The sequence below is a fragment of the Balaenoptera musculus genome, chromosome 21, assembly GCF_009873245.2.
Source record: "Balaenoptera musculus isolate JJ_BM4_2016_0621 chromosome 21, mBalMus1.pri.v3, whole genome shotgun sequence".
Classification (NCBI taxonomy): Eukaryota; Metazoa; Chordata; class Mammalia; order Artiodactyla; family Balaenopteridae; genus Balaenoptera; species Balaenoptera musculus.
In genome coordinates this window covers 26,397,718-26,416,683 of record NC_045805.1, presented here as the reverse complement: position 1 = coordinate 26,416,683, position 18,966 = coordinate 26,397,718, and the positions used below count along the sequence as shown (strand labels likewise).

At 41.4% G+C, this 18,966-nt stretch overlaps 2 protein-coding genes across 4 annotated transcripts in view; one reads left to right on the top strand and one right to left on the bottom strand.

The window, feature by feature from the left end:
- The window catches only part of FUT10 (fucosyltransferase 10), a 145,335-nt gene that overhangs the window by 86,568 nt on the left and 39,801 nt on the right, over nt 1-18,966 (top strand). For 2 of the 3 annotated variants that reach the window (XM_036838609.1, XM_036838608.1), the window contains exon 5: nt 10,798-12,929. In XM_036838609.1, the coding sequence (XP_036694504.1) occupies nt 10,798-11,022 (225 nt within the window). In that variant the 3' untranslated portion in view covers nt 11,023-12,929. Of the gene's footprint in view, nt 1-10,797; nt 12,930-18,966 lie in introns of those variants that run through there. The other variant, XR_005018157.1, reaches the window with a different exon arrangement.
- Nucleotides 2,447-3,441, bottom strand: LOC118888043 (embigin-like). The gene is given in 1 exon segment (XM_036839023.1): nt 2,447-3,441. A coding segment is annotated over 1 exon segment (921 nt). The 3' UTR covers nt 2,447-2,520.

Here is an 18,966-nt window from a genome sequence, read left to right as displayed (position 1 = left end):
CTCTTTTTCTGTCAGGCTGTTAGTGTTTGTGGGATTGAGTCGGTCTAGTCAGGAATTGAGCTAAATTTGGGTTTGTGTTGCTACTGTTACCTTTAGTGCTCCACAACTTCAAATTATTCCAGTATTGATAATTATAATAATAAATAATTAAATATTATTATTGATAATTATAATAATTACCTGTGCTTGCAGTGGGACCTGCGACGAAATAGTTTTTCTCAGCATTTCTCCCCTACTCTCAGCTCTTGGCAGTTCCTGCATTGCTGGGTCACAGAGGAGGTCTCCATGCTCTTGCTCCTCCATCGGCAGTAAATTGCTGTTGCCTGTTACTGAGTGGTAGGCTCATGGTGTGGGCAGGGTGCGTTCTTTGTTATCTTGGCAGCCTCAGGCTTAGACAGGCTTTGCATTCCTGGACCTCAGGAGTGAAGCTTTCTCATTGTTCTTGCCTCTCCTTCATATGGCAGCCAAATCTTGCCTTTTATCTGGGGTTGGTTTGGATGGGAAAGAATTTTGTGTCCCTCTCAGGGGTAGGAGACCTTTGGTATAACAGTAGGATCCTAGGCCTAAAGTAGTTTCCAGCCTCCCTCAAACCATGAGACAGATGAATTTTGCGTGGGCGAAAGGTAGATTTTCCCCTTGCTCCTGCTTCCTCAGTGTCTTAAAGCTTTTTCTCTTTGTGAGGGAAGAATCTAGGTAGATGGAAGGGGCTTCCTGAATGTCTCCCTCCCTGCACTGGGCCAAGGAGGGGGCCTGTTTCCAGGGTCCTGCGCTGCCCCCAGTCTTCTTCCTGGGCATCTGATGGAGGTCCATGGAAAAGAGCTTTTGAGTGAGTTTGAGCTCTTCATTGGTGCAAACTCCCAGCTATTCCAAACTAACATGGTAGCCCATACCTTTAAGGATTTGTTAAAATTTTAGTTGATTTCTTGTTACCTACTTGTGTGGTAGCCACCTCATTCTCCTGTGTTCTGCCAAAGGTGAAATAGATCCTGTATCCATCTTTCCTTGGAGGGGCATATCACTCTTTGGGATTTAGTTTACTTGGTTGTTGTGATCTCGGTTCCCCGATGAACTCAAGGAAAGTTATGAATTTGTAGATTATCTGACTTTTTCCTTATTGTTAAAATAGGAGCCATATTCTCCTTGGAGACAAAATATTTATTAATTGTACTTTAGGAACAGCTTGTTTTTCTGCCCAGGACCTCCGCTGGAAAGGCAATTTAGGATGCTGAAAGCTAGTCACTTCTAAATACGTCATAACTATTTCATCAGACACACTTCCTTCAGGTCACACTGTGAAATATTTCTGGAAGAACACTAGAGTTAAAAGAGTCCATTTCACAAGATTCTTTTCTCTATGACGTCACCTCAGATGGAACTTTATCCTACACTGTTGGAAGAACTTTGAGTGGGCAGGCAAGGAAAGAGAGTATTACTACTGACTTTCTCATGTAGAAAGCTATGCAAGGTCAGGGTTGGGAAGGCCATTGAAGTTATGTGGTCCGTACAGCTTCCAGCTGACTGGTGATTCAAGTATCATGAACAAGTCATCCACTAATTTATGTTGGAACATTCCCAGTGCTGGCAATTTCATTATTTTTTAGGGTAGCAAATTTTATCTTTTGTTAGTTTTGACAGTTATATTTGTCTTTATATTGAACTCAGACTTCCCCTTCTGTAGTTCATTCTTAGCTACCTGCTTCTGACTCTAGTTCAGTGAGATACAGCTTTGCGTCTGTACCCATCAGTCTATAAAGGTGAGCAATGGCCTTTCCAGAGCTGTTTTGTAGTAATCGCTTGGAGTCCTCCTTATTTGATTGCTGTCTTGCTCCAAATACAGTCTCCACCCAACCATGAACTCTGGATATAGTAACCCCAGTTTTGAGTCTGCTTCTGATCCTTTGAACTTTCAGTTGGTGTTTAGACTTCCCAAATTGTAAGTCTTAGCATTTCCTAATGGTTTGCTATTTGGGTTTGTGTTCTGGTTTTCTGTGCTCAATTTTGTCTTGGTAAAGAATCCTTACTCTAGTTTCAGGCTCTTGGAAGCCAAGCTCTATGACCATCTGTCAGTAGTGCTCAAGAGAAGGGAGGATTTAGGCAACTCTACCCTTCATGCTCTACCGAACAAGTTAGTTCACTCTTCCACCTGTAGTCCCTTTATTTTTATTTATTTATTTATTTACAAGAACATATACACCCACACATTTAAAAATATATATTTATTTATTTTTTTAAAAAAAGTTTTGGTTGCATCGGGTCTTAGTTGTGGCACGTGGGATCTTTTTTTTTTTTTCCCACATTAACTTATTTTATTTATTTATTTATTTATTTATTTATTTATTTATTTTTATCTTTAGATCTGAAATAGCATATATTATTTACAAAGCTACTGCTGAGCATCTTGCATAAACTTTTCATCCTTTTAAAAATAAAAATTCACGTGTTCTTAACAGGAAGCAGAAACAAAGCTGAAATCCAAACTTTTTGACATCTTCCTGTGACTCTTGACATGATGTTTCTCATTCACTGGCCCACAGATTCATTTTTTCTGTGCCTGGGAGCATTATTTTCTATACCATTGCTATCATCTGATTTCAGCTGTTCAGTTTGTTCACATTCCTTCCCATCATCTGAGTGCTTCTTTTTCTTTTGGGTGTACATTTCACAAAGCAGAATAATAGCCACTAAAAGAACAACCTCAGCAGCTATTGCAAGAAATGCTTTGAGGGGCACCCAATAACTCAGCACGACAATTTCAATGTGTTCTTCACTCTCGCCTAATTGGAATATTGCATGGCACCAGTAAGATCCCTGATCTTCCTCTGAAAGTTGCATTATCTTGAGCCTTGTTTCATTAGCATTTTTTCCATTGATCACATACTTATTGTTCATTGGAACACCAACAGGAACCTGTACACTCCCATTACTACTGTACCAGGTCCAATTTAAAGGAAAACAGTCTTGACATTTACACATCAAGACAACTGAATCCCCTACCTAAGTGATCAACGGTTTCTTTTTTTCATGAAGTTCAGAGACTTTGAAATTAAATGTGCCCCTTTGTTCCTTTTTCTCCTCAAAGAAACAAGAATAACTTCCCATTTGTTCGCTATTAACGATGGTGAACATGTATTGGGTATACAGGATGCTTCCTGTTGCATTGATGAGATAATTATTCTCAAGTAGTTCATCACCTTTTCTCCAAGTCACATTTACTGAATTCAAATCTCCAGATGTCGTGAATTGGCATGTGAGTTCTATATTAGAAGGTCTTTCTAAAGTGATATTTTTTTCGACTGGCATATTGGAATGTTCAGTCAGTGATATGTTATGACTCTCCAAGGAAAGGTTAGAGTATTTTGCCATCATTTCTTCCCGGACAGGTAGACTTGTGAAAGGTGTAGCGTGCCAGCAGGACACCCAGAACTGCGCCCGGCCCTCCATCAATTATGCAGCCCGCGGCCGGCGCAGGAGCGCCCGGATGTGCCTAACTTATTTTATTTATTTAAAGTTTGATTTGGTGGATCTATGCTTTTATTTATTTCCCTATTATTACCCTTGGGCCTGTGGTGCCTAGTTACACACACACGTGTTACACAAGTAACACACCATTATATAAGAGGGGCTTCTCCGTGGTTAGGATACCTATCATAAACTCCCAGAAAGCTCTTTCAGAAGACACATGTTCACCTCTCAATTTACCACATGTGGAACGATAGCAAGATTCGCGGTTTAATTTTAAGATGTTCTCCCAGCTAACTCAGATTCTCACTTGTGTATGTAGGAACATTTATTTTATCTGCCTAGCACTCTTCCTGTCTTCTGGGACAGAACTGCCCCTTCTCCTCAGATTCTGCTTCTGCCTTACTCTTCTAGACATGTAATTAGAAAGGGAGGTGTCATCATGTGTGGCCTTGCCTCCCTGGTCACCACGATTGGTCAGGAGGCAGGTACTTGTATCCTCCTGGCTTCAGTGATTTGGTCAAGGAATCGGTGTGTAACTCAAGGTGGCACGTGGGATCTTCATCGTGGCATGTGGGATCCTCAGCTGCGGCGTGCGGGCTTTCTAATTGTGGCCCACGTGCTCAGTAGTTGCCGTGCGCCAGCTTAGTTGCCCTGCAGCATGTGGGATCTTTGTTCCCCAATTAGGGATAGAACCCCCATCCCCTGCATTGGAAGGTGGATTCTTAACCACTGGACCACCAGGGAAGTCCCCTATAGTCCCTATAGATGTTTCAAAACAAGCTTTATGTTCACTCAAAGTCATCTCTTTTTCAGGCTGAACACCCTTAGTGTCTTCTCATATGTTTTCTATTGGAGTTTTAAGGAAAGAGAATATGCTCATCCAACCGTAGGTAGGCACCTACATTGTTATATTTCAGATTGGTTTTTCTGCTCTGCTTTCTAAATTTAGTATGTATGAAGAGTCTAATCATTACAAACCTGACACATTATAAACCCTACTATCTTTTTTTTTCACATCTTTATTGGAGCATAAATGCTTTACAATGTTGTGTTAGTTTCTGTTGTACAACAAAGTGAATCAGCTTTATGTATACATATATCCCCATATCCCCTCCCACTTGAGCCTCCCTCCCACTCTCCCTATCCCACCCCTCTAGGTCGTCACAAAGCACTGAGCTGATCTCCCTGTGCTATGCTGCAGCTTCCCACTAGCCATCCATTTTACATTTGGTAGTGTATATATGTCCATGCCACTCTCTCACTTCGTCCCAGCTTTTTGTTTTTAATAAATTTATGTATTTATTTATTTTTGGCTGTGTTGGGTCTTTGTTGCTGTGTGCAGGCTTTCTCTAGTTGCTGTGAGCAGGAGCTACTCTTCGTTGCAGTGCGCGGGCTTCTCATTGTTGTGGCTTCTCTTGTTGCGGACCACAGGCTCTAGGCGTGCAGGCTTCAGTAGTTGTGGCACGTGGGCTCAGTAGTTGTGGCTTGCGGGCTCTAGAGCTCAGGCTCAGTAGTTGTGGCGCACGGGCTTAGTTGCTCTGTGGCATGTGGGATCTTCCCGGGCCAGGGCTCAAACCTGTGTCCCCTGCATTGGCAGGCAGATTCTTAACCACTGCACCACCAGGGAAGCCCTTCATCCCAGCTTAACCCTTCCCCCTCTGTGCTCTCAAGTCCATTCTCTACATGTGCGTCTTTATTCCTGCCCTGCCACTCTGTTCATCAGTACCGCTTTTTAAAATTCCATATATATGCATTAGCATATGGTATTTGTTTTTCTCTTTCTGACTTACTTCACTCTGTATGACAGACTCTAGGTCCATCCACCTCACTACAAATAACTCAATTTCGTTCCTTTTTATGGCTGAGTAATATTCCATTGTATATATATGTGCCACATCTTCTTTATCCATTCATCTGTCGATGGACACTTAGGTTGCTTCCATGTCCTGGCTATTGTAAATAGCGCTGCAGTGAACATTGTGGTACATGACTCTTTTTGAATTATGGTTTTCTCAGGGTATATGCCCAGTAGTGGGATTGCTGAGTCATATGGTAGTTCTATTTTTAGTTTTTTAAGGAACCTTCATACTGTTCTCCATAGCGGTTGTATCAATTTACATTCCCACCAGCAGTGCAGGAGGGTTCCCTTTTCACCACACCCTTTCCAGCATTTATTGTTTCTAGATTTTTTGATAATGGCCATTCTGACTGGTGTGAGGTGATACCTCACTGTAGTTTTGATTTGCATTTCTCTAATGATTAGTGATGTTAAGCATCTTTTCATGTATTTGTTGGCCATCTGTATGTCTTCTTTGGAGAAATGTCTATTTAGGTCTTCTGCCCATTTTTGGATTGGGTTGTTTGTTTTTGTGATATTGAGCTGCATGAGCTGCTTGTATATTTTGGAGATTAATTCTTTGTCAGTTGCTTCGTTTGCAAGTATTTTCTCCCATTCTGAGGGTTGTCTTTTCATCTTGTTTATGGTTTCCTATGCTGTGCAGAAGCTTTTAAGTTTCATTAGGTCCCATTTGTTTATTTTGTTTTTATTTCCATGTGTCCCAAAGTCTGAAGTGGGTCTCTTGTAGACAGCATATATATACAGGTCTTGTTTTTGTATCCATTCAACCAGTCTTTGTCTTTTGGTTGGAGCATTTAATCCATTTATATTCAAGGTGGTTATCGATATGTATGTTCCTATTACCATTTTCTTAATTGATTTGGGTTTGTTTTTGTCTGTCTTTTTCTTTTGTGTTTCCCACTTAGAGAAGTTCGTTTAGCATCTGTTGTAAAGCTGGTTTTGTGGTGCTGAATTCTTGTAGCTTTTGCTTGTCTGTAAAGCTTTTGATTTTTCCATCGAATCTGAACGAGATCCTTGTTGGGTAGAGTAATCTTGGTGGTAGGTTTTTCCCTTTCATCACTTTAAATGTGTCCTGCCACTCCCTTCTGGCTTGCAGAGTTTCTGCTGAAAGATCAGCTGTTAACCTTACGGGGATTCCTTTGTATGTTATGTTTTGTTTTTCCCTTGCTGCTTTTAATATTTTTTCTTTGAATTTAATTTTTGCTAGTTTGATTAATTAATATGTGTCTTGGTGTGTTTTCCTAGGGTTTATCCTGTATGGGACTGTCTGTGCTTCCTGGACTTGTGTGACTATTTTCTTTCCCATGTTAAGGACGTTTTCAACTGTAACCTCTTCAAATATTTTCTCAGACACTTTCTTTTTCTCTTCTTCTTCTGGGACCCCTATAATTCAAATGTTGGTGCATTTACTGTTGTCCCAGAGGTCTCTGAGACTGCCCTCAATTCTTTTCATTCATTCTTTTTTCTTTATTCTGCTCCTTGGCAGTTATTTCCACCTTTTTATCTGCCAGCTCACTTATCCGTTCTTCTGCCTCATTTATCCTGTTATTGATTCCTTTAGAGTGTTTTTAATTTCAGTTATTGTGTTGTTCATCACTGTTTGTTTGCTCTTTCATTCTTCTAGATCCTTGTTAAATGTTTCTTGTATTTTCTCCATTCTGTTTCTGAGATTTTGGATCATCTTTACTATCATTACTCTGAATTCTTTTTCAGGTAGGTTGCCTATTTCGTCTTCATTTATATGGTCTTTTAGGTTTTTACCTTGCTTCTTCGTCTGTAACATATTTTTTTGTCGTATCTTTTTTTTTTTTGATGGGTGGGGCTGTATTCCTGTCTTGCTGGTTGTTTGGCCTGAGGCATCCAGCACTGGAGTTTGCAGGCAGTTGGATAGAGCCGGGTCTTGGTGCCGATACGAGCACCTTCGGGAGGCCTCACTCTGGTTAATATTCCCTGGGGTCTGAGGTTCTCTGTTAGTCCAATGCTTTGGACTCAGAGCTCCCACCACAGGAGCTCAGGCCCGACCTCTGGCATGGGAACCAAGATCCCGCAAGCTGCATGGCGCAGCAAAAAAAAAAAAGAGCAGTATAATAACAAAGAATAAAAAACAAAATAAAATTAAAAAGATAAACAATATATTAGGAATAATAAGAATATAATTTAAACAACTGCAACAAGGTAAAACAAAACCACAACAGAAAAAAAAAGGGGGGGAACAAGCCAAAAGGAGCAGAACAATAACAAAGTATAAAGAATAAAATAAAATTAGAAAAATAAAAGATTTATTAGAAAACATAAAAATATAAATGAATCAACAGCAAGGTAAAACAGAACCCCAATCTAAAAGAGGAAAAAAGAAGAAAAAAAAAGCCTTGGTTATGAGGGGCGGAGTTTAGGCCGGGGTGGAAGTTAGGTAGGGGCGGGGTTTAGGGTGGGGCGGGATCTAGTCTGGGGTGGTGACATTTGAGCATGGGGCAGGGCCTGGGCTCAGGACCCATGCAACTGGAAAAGGCATTGGGGGCAGGGCCTAGGTGGGGCAATATTCAAGCATAGGGTGGGGCCCCTGCTTAGGACCTGCGCGGAAGGGGAGACGCTGCAGATCCAAAGCAGGACCTCAGAAGTGTGGAGTTCCGGAGTTTGGAGGTAAGGCCCTGGGTGGGGGTTAGGGGCGGGGCTTGGGCTCTGCGGGCAGAGGAGTAGGCCTGGCAGCCCAAGAGGCTCTCCGGTGCCTAAGTGGACAGGGAAAGCGCTGGCCATGTTCCCTTCTGTTCCTCCGTGCCACACCTCAAGGGTCTCCGCCAGCGTCTCCCCTGTCCCCACTGGACCCCTAACTGTGGGTGGATCCCGCTGGGTGTAGGAACTCCTCCCCTCCCCCAGCCGCCCCCCAGGGGTGCCAGGTCCCCTGGGCCTTTACTTTGCTCCCCCTTCCCTCCTCCCACTCCCTCAGGACCCGCGCAGCTGGAGGAGGCCTTGGTGGGCAGAAGATCAGGCCCAGGATCTCAGCAGGCTCCGGGGGGCCCAAGTGGGCGGGGGAGACCTGTCCATGCTCCCTTTTGATCCTCTGCCCTCCCAGTGGTCCCACAATTTACCCCTTCAGGTGTGGGACCCCTTCCCCTCCCCCAGCCACCCCTCAGGGGCTCCAGTCCTGTCCCGCCTCCACTTCTCCTCCCCCCTCATTCCCCCCAACACTCCACGTCCTACCCGGTCGCTGGGGGTTCCTCCCGTCCCCTTAGGTGTCCGTGGTCACCCACTGGTGCCTGGTAGGTGCCCTGGTTGTGGGAGGATGTGAATTCAACATCCTCCTAGTACGCAATCTTGACTCCACCCCCGAAACCCTACTATCTTCACAGTAAAAAAAAATTTTTTTTAGAAAAAGATGTACATGTGCATAGGTTAAAGTATCAAATAGTTCTGCAAAGTTAGTTTAAAAAAAAAGTCTTCTACTTCTTTTCCCTTTTCTCCTTCCCTAGAAGCAGCCACTTATCACCATAGTTAGCTAATTATTTTGGTTATTACTCAATGTTTCTAAATAACATGCTCTTATACACTAATTTTTCGATATTCAGTGTTTCTCTGGTTATAGATACAAGCAATGTAGTATACTATGATTTGTTTCCCTTTGTACAGCTTTTGGTTTCCTTCTAGTTAATACTTGTCTTATTTCTTACTTATTTTAAAATTTTAATCACTAATTCAATCCTTGTTGATTGTTGAAATCTCCTTTGAAGACATTCAGCTATACCAGGCATCCAGTTCATTTCATCTTGCTGAGTAAATCTCTCCCGGAGCCTTCTGACATACGTCAGTACGTCTGGTGCCCTCTACACTGTGTAGAACATCAGCCTGAGATCTCCCTTCCCCAGTGTTTTGGGAATCTCCTTGTCTTTTTCTGTTGTGTTGACATCTCTGTTTCCTGTATGTTTTCTTCCTTTTTTTCTTAGCTTTCCCTCTTTTGTGGGTTGATTGTTCCTCATATAGCTTCCTGGTGTATGGGGGTTGTCTGAAATGTCTTCATTTTATTTTAACATTTAAACTATAGTTCAGCTGAATGTAAACTATTAAAGTGGTCATCAGTTTTTCTCAGAATTTTGAAGGCATTTTGTTATTGGCTTAAAAAAAAAACTTTTAATTTTGAAATGATTTTAGATTGACAGAAGAGTTACAAAGATAGTACAGAGTTCCTGAATTCTCTTCACCTGGCTTCTTCTAATGTTAACATTTTACATAACCACGGCACACTTCTCAACACCGAGAAACTAATATGACTGTTAATACTACTAGGAACTGAACTACAGACTTCAGTCCTATTTCACCAGCTTCTCCACTCATATCCTTTGTCTGTTCCAGGATCGGATCCAGGATACCAGATTGTAATCACTCCTCATGTCGCCTTAGACTCCTTAAGTCTGTGACAGTTGTGCAGTCTTTCCTTATTTTTAATAACTTTGACATTTTTGAAGAGGACTGGTCAGTACTTTGTAGAATGTCCCTCCGTAGGGTTTCTCTGATGTTTTCTCATGTTAAGACTTGGGTTTTGGATTTGAGAGAATAATACCACAGAGGTGAGAAAGGTCTTCTCATCGTATCATATCAGAGGATAAATGATATCAACATGACATGTTACTGGTGATGCTAACTTTGATCACTTGGTGTCTGCTAGATTTTTCCTCTGTGAAGTTACTAATTTTCTCTTTCCACTAAGCGAGTCACTAAGTCCAGCCCACACTCAAAGGGAGGGGAATTAAGCTTCACCTCCTTGAGGGAGGAATATTAAATAATTTGTGGACATATGTTAAAACACCACAATAATTAATAAATATGTGGGGGGGAGGTATTTTGAGGCTATGCAAATACCCTTTTTCTCCTTAAAGTTGTGCTTACTAATGTTAATATTCATCAATGAATTTCACCACTGCTTTTTAACTTCCAGTGTTACTGTCCAGAAATCCAAAACCATCCTAACTTCTGACCCTCAGAATTGGTCTTTTCCTCTTAGGAATGTTGTAGAATCTCTTCCTTTTTCCCTGTGTTCTAAAATTCCATAAATGGGACCTCCCTGGTGACCCAGTGGCCAATACTCCTCGTTCTCAATGCAGGGGGCCCGGGTTTGATCCCTGGTCAGGGAACTAGATCCCACATGCCGCAACTAAGAGCCCGTATGCCGCAACTAAGAACCGGCGCAGCCAAATAAATAAATAAATATTAAAAATAAATAAATAAAATTCCATAAGACTGTACTTTGGCACGAGACTGTTTATGTTGAATGGATTGAAGGACTGAATGAGACAAGCTATGTAACACGCCTAGCGAAGTATCTAGTGCACAGAATACTCTCAATGTTAGATTCTTTCTCCTTCAACTGTTCAGCGCGTAACTTTGTGGACTCTATGGAGTGAAGGTACTTGCTTTAGGGAACATGAGACCTGTGTTAACTTATCTTATGTTTTTAATTCTCCCCCCCGCCCCGTCTCTCAATGCAGGGCTTACCACTCAAACGATGGAAGGCAGACATTACCCACCTGAGCTGTCCAGAGCCTACAGCGTTTGCTTTCTCACCCCTCGCCCCACGTCGGAGCTCTTTGCGAGAGATGTGGATACCAAGCTTCCAACAATCCAAGAAAGAAGCCCAAGCACTAAGGTGGCTGGTTGATAGGAATCAAAACTTTTCAACTCAAGAGTTTTGGGCCCTAGTATTCAAGGACTAATATCAAAAAGTGTCAGTTTTATTTTCTAGGTTGCCTTAGTATCTGAATATAATAGCTGCTCTGTGGACGATCCACTAGGATGAGAATTAATGGCTGCCGTACTCCTAGTGAGCTCTATTGAATAATAGATGTGAGTAACCCCTAGGGGTCACTTCTCTGTTTTTTATACTAGAAAAGAAATATTTCTTATGAACACTGGTCACCTTCAGTGTACATGTCTGGACCCGCATCCCTGCCGCCTTGTGTGGAAATTCACCTACTGTAGAATGAGTGTTTTCCTTGCTGCAAGGAAAGAGTCCTTGCAAGGAAGGCAGAGGGTGTAGCTGTGGATTCTTACACTCACCTCACTGGCTGTATTTATTGGTATTTGGCAAGCCCAGTGTCCCGATGCTGAGCAGGAACATGAAATGCGTTAGAACTTGGCAATGAGAGATGCCATCTGTTGGTTTCCAGGCATGTGAGTGAGTAGTGAAGGCTGCGTGGGGTTGATCCGCTGTGTCCCCAGATCTAAAGAACATAGCATGTCTCTGCCTCTTCCATACTTTCAGCCACCTCTCCCGCCTTTCTTATTACCACCTTGCCCTGCGTCCTCCCCCGTTCCTCCCTGGAGCGAACGTCTTGGGAAGATGTGCCTCTTCCTTGTGTGTTTTGAGTGGTGAGTTGTTCCCTATGTTCCCTTATTCCACTGAGCAGAATAGTACAGAGAGTCCTGTGGTTCAGGCTGGACAGCCTGTGCGTTTTGATCGCTGTGAGCATGAAGGTGAGTGCCCTGGGGAACTCCAGTGGTGTGGAAGCGGATTTGTCTTGTCTTAGGGTGATGCGCAGCCTGCAGTGGTGGGCAGCCCTGCCAGTTCGGGAGCATTCCCTGTCATTTCTGATCCTGTCACAGAGGAGTTTCAGCTGTCTTATCTGGAGCTTCTACTGGAGCTTCTCGAAAGACAAGGAGAAAACACTGGCTCTCGTTCTCTTTCCTTGTGAGCGTGGGGAGGCTTCTAGATCACACTAAAGCCTGTTGCCACCCGACGTGTGATGGCTTTGATATTCTTTATTGTGGAAAGACGTAAGCTCCAGAGGACAGGAGGAGTCCTGGGTACTCATGTCCCTGATGTGGCATCAGGGGAAACCTGAGGAAAGCACCCTCTCGGCACCAGCTGCCTTTGTATCACAGGCCAGTGCCTTTCTGTTCCTGCCAAGGGCGATCTCTTCCTTATGTAGCTGTCTTTCTGGCTGTGCCAGAGAAATAAAGACTGAAACCAGTACATTCTTTTAGCAGCAAGAGGGGTCACATTGTTTCTTCCCTCTGACTGGGTTCTTCTCCATCCCAGCTCTGCCATTAACTAACTATGATTTTGAACAAATCTCTTAACCTCCCTGGGCCTTAGTTTTTGTACCTAAAAAGAAGTGATTGGGCTGGTCTTGGAAGTTCTTTTCTGTGTAACATTCTTTAATTATCGAAATTTAAGAAGCTTCATTTTGTAGGTGTTTTTACTAGGACAGTAACAAACTAGGTTAGAGCCACTGTGTGTTTTTCAAGGGAAGCACACTCTTCTTTAAAGGAGGAAGCATACTTATTGGGTAGTGTTGGGGATGGAAAGGAATTTATTTATCTCTCTGCTGTTTTATCTGATAATATCAAAAGGGAAAGGATTGGAAAGGCCAGATTTTAAATTGTATATTAAATGGGTTTATTTGTTTGTTTCTTTTCTTCTCTTTCTTTTTTTCCCCACTCTTAAAAAAAGCCCAGGATATGATTTGTGCCTCTGATGAGACATTATCAAGTAGATTCAGTTCTCCTTCACAAATGCCTTAAGCAGATATCCCCCAGTGCTTATGTGCTGCATGTAGGTCTTTTAAAAAAATTTTTATTTAATTAATTAATTTAATTTTGGCTGCGTTGGGTCTTCATTGCTGCGTGTGGGCTTTCTCTAGTTGGGCGAGCAGGGGCTACTCTTCATTGTGGTGCGTGGGCTTCTCATTGCGGTGGCTTCTCTTGTTGTGGAGCGCGGGCTTCAGTAGTTGTGGCACGAGGGCTCAGTAGTTGTGGCACATGGGCTCAGTTGCTCTGCGGCATGTGGAATCTTCCTGGACCAGAGCTCGAACCTGTGTCCCCTGCATTGGCAGGCGGATTCTTAACCACTGCGCCACCAGGGAAGTCCCTGCATGTAGGTCTTAAACCCCAACATTTCATGTGTTTTTTTGGTTCTGCTTGGTTCTTCATCACGAGTCCATCGATCAAATTCACCCTAAACTTGTATGCAGTATGTAGTCCTGAGCAAATTTAGTGAAATAAAATCATTGCTCATTTAATGTGGTATAAAAATTTTGTGGAGGAAGAGGATAAAGGAGAGGGAATTTCATGGGATTAAAAATGAGGTGTAGGGCCTTCCCTGGTGGCACAGTGATTAAGAATCCGCTTGCCAGTGCAGGGGACACGGGTTTGAGCCCTGGTCCGGGAAGATCCCACATGCCGCAGAGCAACTAAGCCCTTGGGCCACAACTACTGAGCCTGTGCTCTAGAGCCCATGAACCACAACTACTGTGCCTGCATGCCACAACTACTGAAGCCCGCGTGCCTAGAGCCCATGCTCCGCAACAAGAGAAGCCACCGCAATGAGAAGCCCGCTCACTGCAATGAAGAGTAGCCCCTGTTCGCCACAACTGGAGAAAGCCCGTGCACAGCAACAAAGACCCAAGGCAGCCAAAAATAAATAAAATAAAATAAAGAAATTGTAAAAAATTAAAAAATAAAAATAAAAATGAGATGTATTTCAAGAAAATAAACCAAGGATTCTTTGGAACTCTTTGAGTACCCATAGATTTGATACTTTATTATTATTTTTTGCTTAACATATGTGTCTTTTGCAATAGGGTTTTCATTAATAAGATAATGCCCTCTTGTCTGTGATAATTGCTATCATGGAATGATTCTTATCTGCAAAACGGGAGCTCTGCTTTTGGAGTTCCATGGAAGGCCCTCTGTGTATTTTATCTGTGTTGACCCCATCATAAGACACCTTTCTCTTTACCTCAGTGACTCCATTTCTGAAATATGATTCAGCAAGTGTCCTGCCTCACAGGCTGTTGTGTGGAATGGCTCATGGCTGTGAAGGACTTCCTGCAATGCAGCTTTCTGTTTAGTGTTTCAGTACACTTTACTTGGATTATTCTCAAAGACTGATTTTCAAAGCAGTATGATGAGGTGGGCAGAAACCTTTTCAGAAATATTGAAAAAAATGATTACTAATGTTAGTTAATAGTCTTTACTTCTTCACCTGAAAATGGAGGCAACTTTGACCTTTGATCACGTAGCAAATATAATATTTCAGAACCTGAATGCTGACTGGCTTCTGTGTTGCTCTTAAGGACTGGATTCTAGCAACTCAAATATCAGTTGAGGTCATTATCATTATTAGTAACAGATTGAATGCATACAGTGTTCTATGCACTTCTCAGAAATAAAGACATAGGCAAAAATGAGCATCATTCTTTCAGGGTCAAACATTGTGTATTACACATAGGAGAATGGCTCAGTATCAATAGAACACCTTAAGGATCTAAGCACAGTACAGACCTGAACTTGAAATTTGAAATACCCATTGTAATATTGTGCATTAAAAATTATTAGTAGCACATAATTCCTGCTAAAGACAACAATTCCTTAGAGGAATCCAGTGTAAAGTTAATTTTCAATGAATAATGTTGATTATCTAAAGCCAGGAGGGTATAACTCTGCATAAATGACATATGCCTTTCTTAGAATCTTCGAAGTAAACAGTATAGAAGCCCACAGGCCACGAATAAAGGTAGTCAGTTTATGTTTCAAGTACCTTTGCAATCTTGAATATTTTACAAAGAATTTCTTCGCCCTTCTTTCGGAAATTTCTTTCCTTTGTTTCCATTTTTGTTGCTGTTGTCGTTAGGTAATATCTTAGATAATAATATCTTTACCTCATAATTCTAATGTCAACATATATCTTTATTTCCTTCTGATTACGAAATGAAAATGCTTTAGGAACTCAGAGGGAATATAGAATTATGAGCTATGACTGGAATGAGAAAGACCTGATTTTAGTCCCTACTCTTTGATGTACCATCTTTATTACCTTGGTCAAGTTATTCGACCTTTTAAAGCTCTATCTTGTTCATGTGTCATGTTTGCTCCCTATGAGGTTGTTGTGATGATTAAGTAAGCTTGTGTTCATATTTCTCTCAGTAAATGTGAGCTGTAGTTCCAGCTATCTGTGGCCATCACCCTTTTGTTTGTGAAGACCCGGGTTGAGATTGGTTCAGGAAAAGGGAATGACTAATGATTGAACCAGGGATGGTACCCTTTTGTTCTTTGTTTAGTTGTTTCAGACATATTTATTGTTATGAGATGGGCATTGTGGTAGGCACTGAGCAGATACAAGCAGGACAATGGAGAAAGGTGTGAGGGGCATTGTGATACGTGGATGGTATTAAAACCAGGGTCAGAGGAATGCTTGAAGTGTACTCTGTCTCTCCCTTCCATGGGATTTCTGATGGAGTTTTACACAAAGTTCCCAAGAGCATAATGAAACTCAACAACCTCTTTATAGTTGCTGTGCAAACCTAAATAAACCCAGTGCAATGAACTCCGGTAAAAGCTGGATTTGAACATATAATTTAGATTTCAAGCCTAAGGAGCATCTTTTACGGCCTTTCTGTTTCTCAGTTCTCAGTCTTAGGACCAGCCTGTTCAATGTGCCAAGAGAAAGGAGAGAAAGTCTGTAAGTCCTCACCCTGCTTACTCATTAACCAAGGATCAAAACAGGAATAAAAGAGGGGGAAACCTCTCAGGAGACAAGCCCTCTTTGCTCTCCACTTGCTATGGATGCAAGAATATGGGGAGCGTTGCATGAGAGCCCACTTTTAAGTCATAGTAACCTCTCTGACTAGTAAACGTGACCTCATCAATATCCTGGGCCCAACCGATTAAATTAGTGACCCCGTTGGTGCTGATGGAAGGGGAATTATTAAGGACTTGGGCAGGATGCAAGGTGTGAGAAGGAGCAGGAGTGACCCTCCATGATTTTTGTCCTCTCAACGCATTGGGCTTAACAGCCAAGCCTGGGGTCAGTCAGAGGTGGACTGTATCCCCAGGAGGGTATGACCTATCATGATCAGCAGAGACCTCCTTTCACCTTCCTGGGCTTCTTCCCTGATAACTACCCTTGCTCCGTGGTATCCCCCTGGAGCCAGTGACATGAGCCGTTCAGCTCTTTGTCTCTTGAAGCTTCTGCAATGAATCAGGACTGAACACTGATCAATGTCTCCAAGAGAATTGTGAACATTAAGTCAAAAATTTGTTCCCTATTTTATTTCCCATCGCAAACCATGACCTCATCATCCAGCTTCGCTCACCAGAGGAGGTTATACAACCAGCCCCAATAGGCCATTAGGAATACTTGGAATTTTACTATCACAAACTCCTTAATTAAAAAAAAAAAAACTGATTGAGTAGGTAATTAAAGATTTTAGAGACTATCACTGTAGGTAGTGGGTGCCATTAATGGTTTTAAGGAAAGGGCAGTATCCCAGGAGCCTTTGGAATGAGCCTCACATAGATGGCTTCTTATGTATACAGAGTAAATGTGACTGCAGACTCATCTGATGAGTCACACTCACAGAAAAATAAAACCAGTTTACTTAATGATGTCCTTGATGAAGTAATAAAAGTGACTCATTTTATAAAACCTTGACCTTTGAGTACATGTCTTTTTAATATTCTATGTGACAAAATGGGGCGTATATATAAAGCATGTCTGCTGCACACCAAAGCACAATGGGAATCTCAAAGAAAAGCACTGTGTGATTGTTTGAGTTGTGAGCTAAACTTTTCCCTGGAAAACCATTTTTGCTCAAAAGAGTGTCTGGCAAACTGTGGGCTGTTCAGTGATGGGTTTTTGTCAGTCATCTTCATGGAAATGTAGTGAGCCTGTCACTTTAAGAGAACCAATAGACTCTGTTGCCAATGATAAAATTTCAGCTTTCAAATGAAAATTAAAATCTTGGAAAACTAATTTCCACCACTTTGAACTTGACAACCTCCTGATTCTTGAGACTCTCCTGATGAGACTAACAAATGTTACTTTTGACATTGAATGGAAACAGAGGTGATGACGTGTAAAGGAATTTTTATTTTTATTTTTTTTAGGTAAGAAGTGGATTTATTTAGAGAGAAACACACTCCGCAGATAGAGTGTGGGCCATCGCAGAAGGTGAGAAAGGCCAGGAGTTTTTAGTTTATTAGTTTGTTTTTATAATTTGAAGGAAGGAAGAAATAGTGTTATATACTAGAGAGAGAGCATTTATTTTAAATAAATAAATTTTTAGTTTTTTTGGTTGAAGTGTTCCATAAGGGAAAATGGAGTTTCTAGTGGATATTTGTAAAATTATTGATCACTTGAAAATTGGGGTAAGGTAAAAGGTAATCAGAACTTTCCATGAAGGAAAAGAAGCCTTTGGTTTTTTTCACTAGGGAAACAAGAAAAAAATGTATTAAAGAACAAGAAAATTATTTTTAAAATATTATCAAGGAAATTATCATTATTTGGGTCACTCAGAATGTCAGGCTGCCTGGAATTTATTAATTTACTCAATAATTTTTTATTGAGCACTTAATATGTGCCAGGAATTATTCTGGGCCAAGAGGCTACAATAGGGAGTGAAACTGACAAAACCCCTGCCACCATAGAGCTTACGTGTTAATTCTAGTAGGGGAATGAAAATGGAAGCGCCTTAGCAAAATACAAACCACTTCCAGGAAGGTTTTGTTTCTTTATTCTGTAAGAGCCCCTTGAGATGGAATTTACTTCCTGAATTTCTACTACTCTATTTGAAGCATGAGATGTGATATAAGTGGATTATATTGATAGGGTGTACTAAATGTGCTATATTGACAAGATGGTTAAAAGTACTGAAAGTTCAGGTTTGGAGTGAGTTGGCAAGTCTGAAAGCAAATCCTTTCTCTGTTCTTTTCATTTTTTACTCCATTGTTTTATTCCTGTTCCCCAGAAGAGGAGACATTTCTCCTATCAACGTCATGTGATTTCCGGCAAGAATAAGAACTGACTTGGGAATGGCAATAACAATGGTGAGCTCACTGGGCAAGCCGTCCCGCTGTGTGGCTAAACTCCATCTGTTCACCTTCAGTACGGGGCTGGAGCGAGTCAATATTCACTTAGTTGCAGCACCTGAAAAAGTTTTATCTTACAAGTCGCATTCAGTCATCGTGTATATAGCTCACACACCATTAATAAGGAGACTAATTTCACCAGTGAAATAATATTATCTGCTAGTCTGAGAGAATGCAGGTCATTTAGATGAACATCTTTAGGTAGTCAAGTATAATCACAGATGTCTTCTACTTCCTGTTTTCATGGTCTAAAATCCCAACTTCAGTGTATGTCTTTAGCCTGGAGGTGATGAAGCAGAAATAAGAAAATGAAACACATCTGCTGTGACGCTCCTCTCCGTAATTTGTTTATTTTTGCAGTAACTCTAGGGATGCCATTGAAAATACATTTTGATAATCTTTTTTTTTAATTGAAGTACAGTTGGTTTGCAAAGTTGTGTTAATTTCTGCTGTACAGCAAAGTGATTAAGTTATACATATATATATTCTTTTTTATATTCTTTTCCATTATGGTTTATCACAGGATATTGAATATAGTTCCCTGTGCTATACAGTAGGACCTTTTTGTTTATCCATTCTATATATAATAGTTTGCATCTGCTTATCCCAAACTCCCAATCCATCTCTCCCCCACTCCCTCCTCCTTGGCAACCACAAGTCTGTTCTCTACATCTGTGAGTCTGTTTCTGTTTTGTAGATAGGTTCATTTGTGTCATATTTGAGATTCCACATATAAGTGGTATCATATGGTATTTGTCTTTCTCTGTCTGATTTACTTCACTTAATAT